General features: G+C 39.5%; 1 protein-coding gene across 1 annotated transcript in view; it reads right to left on the minus strand.

Annotated features, from left to right (window-relative positions):
• Positions 1 to 4,946: 4,946 nt before the first annotated feature.
• Positions 4,947 to 12,222, minus strand: part of DISP1 (dispatched RND transporter family member 1) — a gene marked incomplete at its 3' end in the record, with an annotated part of 56,794 nt that continues 49,518 nt past the window's right edge. The window contains exon 9 of the mRNA XM_080616051.1: positions 4,947 to 8,591. Within this exon, the coding sequence (XP_080472177.1) occupies positions 4,947 to 8,591 (3,645 nt within the window). The remainder of the gene's footprint in view (positions 8,592 to 12,222) is intronic.

Below are 12,222 nucleotides of genomic sequence, written 5' to 3' on the forward strand. Positions count from 1 at the left end.
GCTTAGGTAAGGGTCTGACATTAATCATTTTATATTTTAGTCACACTGTTTTCCAAGGATCAGGGGACTGTAATATCATCAGCTTTACTAAAGAGTCAGTTATGAATAATCTGCTCCTTTCCTAAGCCACAGAGAAATGTGCTACAATTGCTATTGAGATAAATCTACAGGCAATTTTGGTTAAGGCTTTACAAGGATTTAAGAAAGTTTGTTTAGGCCTCAAAGCAAAGCCACCCATCTGCTCTAAAGACTCATTGCTGGAAGAGTTCAGCTTCTAACACTACCATCATTGTAGCCAGCAAGAGAGCAAGTGTTATCCTTACTGCTTTTAAGACAACAAATCAGCACCAGTTTTAATTAACAGCTTGAGAACTAAACCTATGAAATATATCTATCCATTTGTGAGTAAAGTGACATTTATCAAACTCTAAACAAATGGAATCCAAACCCAAGTTGGATATATTATATTATATATACCTTTCATACTTTTCAGGAATTAATCAAAGTTCCATGTCTCCAGGAAGCACCTGAGTCTACGCAACCTTCTAAAGTGGAGACCTTAGAATACAAGCTGCCAAGTAAAGGGAAACAGCAAAGCCAAGAGTCTTTGGTGTGTAAGACTACTTAGTATTCAGAAGTTATAGCAAGGTAGGACCTAAAAACAGCAGCCTCTCTGAGCTGTGCATGATCTATTTTACAGCCTCCTCAGACCTTAGAGACCTTACTCTGATAGAGTGAACTGGTGAGATACAGAGGCGGGGTAACTGATGTCAGACTGATACAACATAGAGAATATAGAGCCAAAGGGTAACAACATTGAAGTGAAGGTAGCTCTGCAATAGCGACACTGGATCCAAATTGAGGAGTCTGTGGAGATCTTTTCTGAACTCAGTAAAGTTATTGCCTTTCTTCCAGCTTCTCTTACTTACGCAGACTGAGCTTTCTTTGCAAAGGCCAGTGTTTTGTCACACTGTGGGAATATGCAATACTTAGTAGGATGGTATCCCAATGTACCATTGTAAATCAAATCAAATGCTAGATGCATAGGCTCTTCAGATATTAACAGCAGAAGTAAAATTTAATATAGCTTGCCAGCATGTGGAAAGAATTTAAGGTCCAATTCAATGAAGTCAGTGTGATTTTGGCCTGAATCACCCATCTGCTCCCTATATTAAGTAGTATAACATTCTCTATATAAATAAAATAAATTTGATTTTGATGATGTTTGACATTTCTTACAGAGCTCAACTTTTTGTCATTTGTCAACCTGTATTTTTAGAGCTCTCTTGGACTGACTGCCAGGGCTCCATCTGGCAAAATTAGAAGTGTTCCTAACCCAAAGCATTTGAAAGGATTTCTCCTACATTAATTAAAAAAAGAAAAATTCAATTAAAATGATTGTAGGTGATTGGAAAAAGCCGGATTTTAATTTTCTTGTAACACACAATGAAACAGTACCTTAAAAAACCTTTTTACATTTACTATACCAGTTACCTACCCAACCACCAGTACCTTGTATGAGGTACCTGCATTCAGAGTGATTATATATTGAGCTTAGTGTAATATTTTAAAAGACTTTTTGTAAATTATTGTACTTTTTTTTGTTAAACTAATCACTGTATCACCCACACTATGTGATTGGAATCTGAAAAACACAAGCTGTAAGGACAATACAGACAGCCAAGGTATCTAATACATTAAATATAACTTCTTTTCCCTGGGTGAAGTGAATTTGAAGGAGTTCATTTCAGATGCAAGTCCCACTCCCAGAAGATTCTAGTTTGTATACTATATTCCTGAAGAAAACATACTAGCAACTTCAGAGCCACAAACAGATCTCTGTCTTCCTACATAAAGTCTTTCTTCCTTTGGATAATCAAAGAGGTGTCACCTTTAAGGCTCACTTCACATACAAGTCACAGTAAAGTCTTCCTTAGACCTTGAAAAGGCATAAAGCTCGTCTGTCATGTGCCAAGCTACAGGTTATCACTGCCAGAACAGTTACCAAACATCCTGCCCAATTTGGTAAATAACCCAGCATGGGTTATCCATAGAAATAAAGCTCTGCATCTTCTAAAGCCAGGACCATATCGCTTCATGAAGGAAGTACTAGCCAGCACCAGTGGTAGGGGCCCTTACCCTAAGTGGGCAGCCTACAAGAGAAGCGCTACACTTAGCACTACACAAGAAACACAAACACCCAGATTCACTATGTGAGTCCAGTGCAAGGGAGGACCTCAATGACAGCAAATCAGTTAATGGAAATTAGAGTATTCTAGAACCATCAGCTTCCCTTGGGACTTGGCAATCATTGGCAAGTCTCGGAGAGGCGTCTCAGTAGGATCTAATGATCCTTGTTAAAACTTCCTGGAATGGAACGGGATCCCGGCTCTTCACACTTCCTTCTACCATTAAATTGTATTTTTTTCCTCTCATGAGTTTTCTGGGGATAGAGTAATGTATAGCCTTACCAGCCTTCAACTGTCACTGGAACCATCTCCTCTTTTCCACTCTCCAGGAGCTGCATTGGTTTGGATTAGAGAGTCTCTGCATGACTGGACAGAGATGCAGCACACACTCGGTGCTACATACTAAGTATTAACTATTTCAATAATGGCTCCTTGTCCAGCTAAGTGATTTGGAAAGAATAAAGCAGTTAGCAGGGAAACAATGGCAAAAGTCTCAAAGAGCAAATACACCAGTGGTACTGTTCACTAGCCAAGTACGCTAGCCAAGTACTAGCTCATCTTAATCTTTTCTAGGAGTACATTACATCACAACTCCTTATCTGCCCCATTTTTTTTCCACTGTATCAACCTTTAAGAACATATAAATCATAATGAAAATACAATAGTAATCACTATCACTTACCTCAGCATAATAAAATCAGTTATTAATTTTAGCAGTCGAAAGGGGCTTCCTTATACAAAATGCAGTTATGGAAAACTGGCTTAGAAAAAACCTCACTTTTGAGCTCATCAGCTCAAAATGTCCTGTGCTCTGTAAATGTGTTAGCTGGGGACCTCCCCTAAGGCCCATGCCTCAAAGGCACAGCTGTGAATGACAGCTGATGTGCCAGGCACTACATAAGCATTACACATTGCTTTAGCAAGGTCTGACTGCAGGTCAATTAAACTATCATAACATCGCTTTTATTTCAGGAGGATTTATTGCTTAGTATGCTACACACACCCCTCACAGAAACTGCGCTCAAGCAGGTGCAGTGGTCAGGAAGAAAGTTGGACAACAGCAACAGCCCAGTTTCTTTCTTATGCCTTTTAATTTCTTTGGATTGCTAGCACTGCAAGTCTTAGCGCTTTATAATTAATGGCCTCTATGGTGTTGAAAGTAAAACCTTGACTCATTTACAAACATTTAGAAAGAAACTGGCTCTAAACTGAGTTATGAATTTTAAAAGAATTTAGTGAGTTTTATTTTGTATCTAAGAAAGAATGCTACTCTTCTGAAACCATGTAAAACTATTTTAGGCTTTTATATAGATTTCAACTTCTTACTCTACTCCAGTCACTGGGATATATAAGCACTAACATCACTACTTCCAGGGAAACCAAAATGGTTTGTTGTACGATACTAACCTACATCCCTTCAACATGGACATTACAACAGAAAAAGGCAGGCTGTTCCTCCAGTGATTCATAGGACACTGAGTACATGATACCACATCAGCCCATAAAATCTATCTTCTGTTATCTGTGTATTGTAAATCAACATAATCAGCATAACTAAAGGATTATATGAAGAGAGATTTGTCATTAGGGTGCATAGCAATTATGCCATACTACACAATTCCAGCTCTCAAATCCACTCTCCCTGAATGATGAGACCAGCAAGCGTTCCCACGACCAAACCATAGCTGTCATTTGACTAAACCCTGCAGTTAACACAAACACAATGTCAGAAATCCAATGTCTTGGTTACATAGTTTAGTTCAGGATTTTTAACTACATCTTGGAACTTCCGTGGGTAAGAAAACTCAGAGAACAATATTTTATGTATTTGAGGCTTTGAATTGACTTAATCTGATACTACTGACAGTAACTCTAGAACATGTGCTTTAACTATGCCTTCCTCCACAGCAGATTTACTTCTAATTTCCGTACTTTGTGGGGGAAATGTTCTGTGCTGCAAGGCCCAATTTTGTAACTCCTGATTTTATATACATACATGTGTCATACACATGAATTACACTTTTTATGTCATCACTGAGAAGTAAATAATGTTAACTTACTATGTTTCCACCTATATTCTCTGGTATTTAACGGTAAAGACTAGACAGGAACTGGCAGAAAGGGCAGTTTAAAATGTTTTACTGCACTATATACACAGATATGCAACAAGTACCCTTGACATCCAAAAGCTTTTCTTTAGATTTTGTTAGGCTAAATATTTGAAAGCAATTCCCCAAACAGGCTACCCTGCAGAGCTGGTCTTTCAGACAATCAGGATTGTCTGAACACAGTCACAGTCCTGCTGCTGGTTCAAGGCACGCACAAGCCTGCCAGGGCAGCGGTAGAATAAAGGTAAATAACGTACTCTGAAAAGGTGGCAATCTCAGCCCACCCCAAACATTATCAACCTCACAAGCCCTGGGGAAAAAGAAACGCTCCCTTTTCTGGGAGAGTTTCTTTGTCATGCTTTATTTCTTGAGATGGTTTATAAGGAGAACTCGAACTCTAACGCCCTGGGTCAAAAACTAAATTAAGCATAATCCATCTTATGAGCTACAGCAAAAAAAACATTTGGGACAACATGAGGTTTTACTACATGTAATGGCTTTATGAAATGTATAAATGTTACTGTTCTATAAAATACATGTTTCATTCCAAAATGCAAATTGTAATTCATATTTATTCAGGATTTGCCTTTTTGGTGTTTTAAACTTCCTTTTCAAAAGAAAGACACAGGATTCCCAAATTAAAGATTTATTATAGTGTTTTTATTAACAAACTTTCATTGGAAAGTTCTGGGCGCATTAACATAGGAGGCACATTGGCTTCGATGTTTGGCATTTGACAGTCAACAGAATTGCACTTCACTGTGATAGCCTTGCTACAGCAGTGGGGATTTTCACGGCAACCCTCGTAGCGAGCCTCTCTCACTGACCTGTTCAGCAGATGGTTTTTATCATTTTGGTCAGCCTTCAAAACCCGGTCATTCTGCAAAGAACACTGATCTGTCTTGCTCTCAGCTTTCTTTTTTTGCTTTGACAGAGAGGCTTTCTTGCTTTCAACCCCGTTCGCTTCTGTACCACCCTTTTCATCACACTTGTCTGCCTGCTGACAGAATCCCTTTTGGTTATTTAATACACTGTTCTCACATTCAGAGCAACGCACTATCAGAGGTCCTGCATTGTGGCAGACAAACTGGGAGGAGCTCATTACCTTTGGAACAGTTCTAAGGTTCTCCTCTGGGTTTGGATGAGCTTGTGACTCTGTCCTATTTATTCTTTGATGTGCCTGGAACTGTTGCATGGACTGGAGGAAAAAGTTTTTAGGCAGAGAGCTCTGCGTCATCGTTCTTTTGAGCCTTCCCTGAAGGCAACTGCAGTGGAGGACATGCTGGACCGGATGCACATAACCTTCAGCAGCCTGCTGTAAAGCATTTATAGGAGCTATGGAGCTTTGGATCTGTACAGATCCCTGTGAAGGAGAACACTGGTAACAGAAGGCATCGCTTAACTGTTGGCAGGAGTGTGGACTCCACTTCACTGCCACTTGCTTATATGCATCAGGACAGCTACACTGCCTGTTTTGAGAGAAAATTGGGCATATGGTGTGTTGGTCAATAGATGTCTGTAGCAGAGCTGAACTAGCAACATTTTTTATGCTTTTGCTCACTTCACTATTATAGGTTGAATGCATAGGCATACATGTGTTTTGGGGCCTGCTGCTGAAGAGCTCAGAGCAGATACGAGTTTCTTCATAGGCCACTTTCTCTGCAGGGTTACAAATACCAGTTTGTGATGCCAGAGGCTCAAGCTCATAGTGCTCATGCTCCATTTCTGGCTTTTGACTTCTGGAGTCCAGCTGATACTTGCTAATGGGATGTGATTTATTTTGCCCTCTGCCTCCTTGGCCTCCTGAAAAGGTCTGAGAGAAGGCATTACACCGCAGTTTTTTTGGTAGTGGGATCTGGCCACAAGTGCCCTGGGGTCCAAGGCATCGGCACATGCACTGGAAGAAAAACGTTGCGAAAGCCCAACTAATGCACATTATAAGCATCATGAAAGTGCCAAGTTGCGTGTACGCCAGCACTGTAGAGGGCATCATCATTGCTCCAGCTACAAATGTAGTCAATGCAGCCATTGCAATAGCAGAACCCATACGGCTTAAAGAAAAAATTACTTTTCCCTCTCGGTCAGGGTCAGGGGCTAAGCGATAAGCCACTCCATAATGAACAGCAAAGTCTACAGATAAGCCGACAGCCACCGAAATAGTGACGGATTCTAACACATTTAGCTCCCATCCAAGGAGAACCAGAGAACCTACAGTGACAAAAATAGTTCCAGCTATTGAAACTATTGCATAAAGGCTTATAATTACGTTCCAAGTTGTAAGAAGCATTACACTAAATGCAACAGCAACTGAAAGACCCATGGCAATCAGAGTACCATCAGAAAGACTGTCCTGAAGATCATAAAATTCAAGGTTACTCACAAACCAACCATTGCTAAGACCTTCTGGAGCAGAACTAAGCTCACTCGAAATCCACGAGTCCACCTCCTTGTAGAACTGATGCATTTTCTCATATGCCAGGGTGAAGAGGTAGGTGCTTTGGAACTCCAACACCACTGCCCTGATGGTGTCATTTAGGTCAAAACGAGGCCCTGGCGTTTTACTATCTAAGTGGTACCCTGTGCTTCTTTCTAGCTCCATTATAGCTCTCTTGATACATAATTCAAAAACTTCTTGTTTGTAAGGAAAGCTCCAGTGGCTGCAGCACGGGTAAAGAGATGGTTCATCGCAGTCTTGATTTTCCATCCACTGCTTAAATGTTTCGATGAAGCAGCTTGTGAAGTCTTGTTCTTCAGTCTGATAATAAAACGTTTGATTTCTTAGCTTCTGACAGAAACGCAAAATCCAAACCTGTGAAGCTGGGCTAGCAATATTAAAACTGCTATCTAGCTGCAGCTTTCCTTTACTTTTAGGGTTTAAAGGGTCACCATTATCCTCAGGGGTGACACCCCAGATTACTGTTATTGGCATGTGAAGCTCTTCTCCATGGTGGACACGTTCAAACATAAAAAGCTTTTTGTATTCTGCATCGTATCGTTCGAATGGGTGAGAAGATCTAAATACCTGAAACTCTGAGAGCTCCAGTGATGGTAATTTCATCTTTGGATTTACACACACAATATATGCTCCACCAATTGTTAAGGCAAGGAACCAGAAAAGCCAAATGTATCGAAATCTGATAACAATGCATGGCAAAACTTTCTCAAAAAATATCCTAGATGCTTCTGAAACTGAAAAAATAATCTTGTGGAACATTTGGCACAACACTGTCCAGCAGTTTTTGTTGTTGTATACCCTCTGCTGAGGTTTCTTAAAGCAACTGAAAATATTGAGAAGGTATCGTTCATGTAATACAACTACAGCAGGTAACCATGTAACCATCAGAACATAATTCACCAAAATAGCAGTGCCAGCATAAACACCAAAACACCTGATTGCTGTGATATTGCTGACATAATTAGCATAGAAGGCAGCAGCGGTAGTAAAACTCGTGACAAACATGGAAAGAGCAGCGTGCTGCAATGTGATGCTCACCGTCTCAGAGGTTCCAGCATGAGGTTTATCAAATTTTGTGTAGTTCCAAACGTCACATAAGACAAAAGCATCATCTGCTCCAATCCCAACAAGAATAATCAATGCCGTGAGATTCATGAATGGGAAAAACTCAAAATTAAATACTACCCGATAGAGAAAGTAAGAAATAATCAAGGAACTAATTATTGCAAACATAGTCATCAGAGTGATAAACATGGACTTCGTGTATACACACATAACTAATAAAACAATTACAATGGCTATAGCAGGATACACAGTATCCATCAACAGGTAATCTTGAAACAACCTATGTTTTATTCCAAACTCAATCCCTGTGACGGTTGTTACACCATCGGAAGCATTCCAGTTCTCAAAGTTATCTAGGTAAATGCTCATCATGCTTTCCCCTTTCTCAGTTGGAGAGAAGAGCATGCTGTATTTTAAAGCTGGTAAGACATAGTCAGCTGTCTTTGGGCTTAGAAAATCCTTGTCCACTAGGTAGTGAAGGATCTGGTAAACAGCGTTGTACTTGGTACATTTGCGAGGCACGTTTGTACACTTGAGTTGGTCCTTCCTTTTGGCATTCATATCCCAGCAGTCCGGCCCCAGAGTTCCATTGTAGTAGTATTTGGCACATGTGCGAAGCAGCTTTAGGGTGTGAGAGACATCCCGTTCTACTATTTTTTGACATGATGACCTGTTATTTAGAATAGCAATATAGTTGCCCAGTGTCCAGCTGGGACAGCATGAAGCAGCAGTGGCTCTCTGGCAGAGATCACCAAACTGGGAATGGGATCTGATCTGTATAAAGACAGGCAGGGCAAAAAAATCCAGTTTAAAGCAACAGTCTGAATTATTAGAAACATTCATCCACCAAGCAAATAAAACATTCCAAAGTGATGAAAATTCACCTTATGGTCCTTTTGTGTTAACATTTTAAGTTCTTACCTCCACCCACACTGGTTTTGATCAGTATCCTCTTGCATGCAGCAGACTAAAGCAGCAGTACCTCAGTACACTTACTTGTCACAGCAGCATAACATTGGCAGAAGCGTTAGGAATATTGTAATTCTTTTGTTTGAAGATGCACTGAGGTCTTGGGGTTTTTTCCCCAAGACTGAAGACTAGTAATTCTCTTTTATTATCTCATGTTGTAAGTCTGAAAATAAACAGCAATGAAGCTTCATTCTGCTTGGAATCATATACTGAACTACCTAGGACAGTCAGGGACTTACTATCCAGAAAGACGTGACGATTTTATAACAACTTCCTCATCTGACTTTAGGCACCCCAAAATAATCCCTACTGCACCACAACAACGGTCATGCCTCTGAAAACTACATCCACCATGGAACAAAGTCCCATGAGTTGACTCGGGAGCAAAGTGGAGGAATTCGCAGCAGCAGCAAGGCCAGAGGAGTCTCAGGGACAAGGGCAGGCAGGGAACAGAGCTGGGCCATGGGGAACAACTGCTTGTTGTCAGCTCAGGGGACTGCCCAAAGCCTAGGAACTCCTACCCGAGCTTTACAGAAATGACGGCAATTTTAACACTTTGGTTAAGGACTCTTCTTAGCTAAATGAGAGTTAATCCCTTACATGGATACTCTTCTTTCACAGATTCAGTTGAATATTCCAGATTCAACTGAAGCCAGTAGAGCATGACTTAAGTAAATACTCATAAGGCAAAACTGAAAGTATCTATAAAATCGAACTAAAACTCTTAAGTAACAAGGTTAGGTCAAGAAAGTTTTCCCAAGCTGGGAAAACTCAATCTTGATAGGGCACAGGGAATAGAAGCCTTAAAAGCCAGAACTTTTGGCTTTTTATACATGACAAATTAGAATTAATCCTTCAAATAGACGTGTGTAAAATTTCAGTCTTAATCAGGTTACATAGAATGAATACATATTAATACACTCACATTAATAAAGCCATGTGCTTAAGAGCTTACAGGAGTGAGCCCTGAAATCATTATCTATGTGTTTTAAATGTAGCTGGTTTAAAATATACCACTTTGGGGTTTTTTTGTTTGCTTGGGGTTGTTTTTTTGTTACAAAATTGCACAATCATTCATAATGCAGACAAAAAGCCTGCACTTAGGGATTCTCACAGCGGTTCTAAAAGCTTTAATATGGACTTGAATCTTGTCACCTGGTTTCTGAACAATAACAAACTGGCATTCCAAAAACACAGGATAATTCACATTTGATTGTTTCCAGATAAAAACACTAACACATGCAAGCTCAGGAAAAACTGAACAACCTACTAAATAAAAGGAAGCACTGGAATAGCGTATCTGTATTTTTCATGGCACATTTCCAGGTTAATCCTAGGAGGATATAATAGGCAAATTGGGAGGAAAGGATTGTATTGTCTTCTCTATGTATTCAAGTTCAAGATGGGACAATGAGGTTTATATGCTGTTCTCCAACACTTGCTGCAGGCCATAAACATTCACATTCATCAGTAAAGTAGCTGTTGCCAAAGATAAAGTAACATGAGCTGGCAGCTGGAAATTAGAAATTAAAATACAAAATTTAGCTCTGTATAGCTCATTAAAACACTATGTAAAATGCTAATATATTGTAGCACTGGGCTTTGTTGGTGATCCAAAGGAACTGAAAAGGCCATTTTGCTTTTGCCAGACTTGGCCTGCCACTGGCAACGTTTTCATTTATTTTGGATCCAGTAAGGAGAGTAAGTTGTGCAACCTGTGCACATGCTGGATCTGTGGGCAGCTCTGCCCAAATGGATCCACACTGTGTAAATCACAAACAACATGGGTTTGGGGAAGCAGTCAGAGATCATTTACAGTCTTTGAAGTTTATAAAATAACTGTTTACAGTTTATAGGGAAAACATTCTACAATTAACAGGAAGGAAAAAAAAGGGCTCTTCTTATCCAAGTAGTAAAAAATTAGAACACTTCCTTTAGCTATTTGGTATATAAAGTTTCCATGAAGATTATAGGACTACCATATGCTGAGCAGCTGCAGGATGGAGCCCCTAAGTGTCAGTAAAACCTACAGTTAAAGTAGTTACAAGCAGATGGGAATACAATTAACACACGTGGGATATACTGTTAGCTCATGCTAAAGCAAATACTAGTCGGTGCTGAAATCCTGTTTATCATCAGAAAAATGCTAAAATTCTATAGTTTATATTTCCAGAAAATAGCTTCTAATCTTCCTGGCTTGGAATACAGAAAGCTTTGTCACTTACTTCAACACAATAGGGTTCCTACACAGGCATGAATTTAACCACAAACTACAGCCAGAAGAGACTAGAGTGTCACCCAAGTCATCAGTTTCTTCTGATAGCTTCTGATTGCAGTGCAAGTCAGCATTCTCTCTAGGACTGGCTTCAAAAGAGGGGCACATCACAGCACTTCACAGAGTCATATGATCAATTAATGAGTTTAAAAAGTGTTAGAGGTGCTTAGGAATTGTTAGAAAGCGTGACAATTGTTTAAACATGGCACTTTGAAGTAACAAGCATTTAAAAAAAATTAATGAAAGAAGATTCAGCCCTTTCTTATCCCTGAGTATCTAATTTCTATTATAAATTTACATACACAGAACTACAAGTGAGAAACTTAACCATATCCATTTGCTTTGTCTACTAGCTAAAAATCAACACTGCTATCATGATGCACTGTCATTCTGCTCAGATGAGATGTTCAATTACTACGTTCTTAAGTCAATTCCAGGAAAGATCCACAGAAACATGTGCAACAATCCCCTCTATAAATATGCACAAAACTGTGGGTGTAGCTGAAGTAGCCAACACTTAATTTTCTGAAGTGTTCTTTTTTCAAAGTAAGAGCTATTTTTACGTCTACAAGAAGCGTGGTGCTTGGTTTGGTTTTTCTTTTCTCAAGAATTTTCATCCTTCCTCAGAAAATAACGTACTTCAAATGTATTTGAAAAAATACATCATTATCAAAATGTGCAAATAGGGAGGAAAATCCCCAAAATTCCTCAGGAGTAATGTATCCATTAAAAAGATGATTATTCAGAGGTAATTAACTCTTCATTCTGTTATAGAGAAGTATTTTATTATTCATTGCTTTGCAATGATCTATACTACCTGGGATTTACCTGCACCAGCTGTCTATGTGACTAAACTTCTATGGTCAAATGCAGAGATAACTCAATTTTTACCCTTGTAAAAGGTTATTCTCCACTGTATCTCCTGATTGAAGTGCCGATATGATTACCCCTCGTTCAGTTCATTCAAACTGAGCCGGGTTAGTTTAAATACTGTACTTTGCTCACCTGGCTCATTCTGACTGAAAGAGATGAAGGATAATCACATGAGCCATCCTGCCGGTGCAATAATCTCCGATGGGGAAATAAGGAACATTTCCTGAGCATGTGAGGACAAAAACACTTACAGCAACAGAGGCTAACCAGGACAAAATGCCTGTGAGC

This window comes from Psittacula echo (genome assembly GCF_963264785.1).
Source record: "Psittacula echo genome assembly, chromosome: 4".
NCBI classification, from domain to species: domain Eukaryota; kingdom Metazoa; phylum Chordata; class Aves; order Psittaciformes; family Psittacidae; genus Psittacula; species Psittacula echo.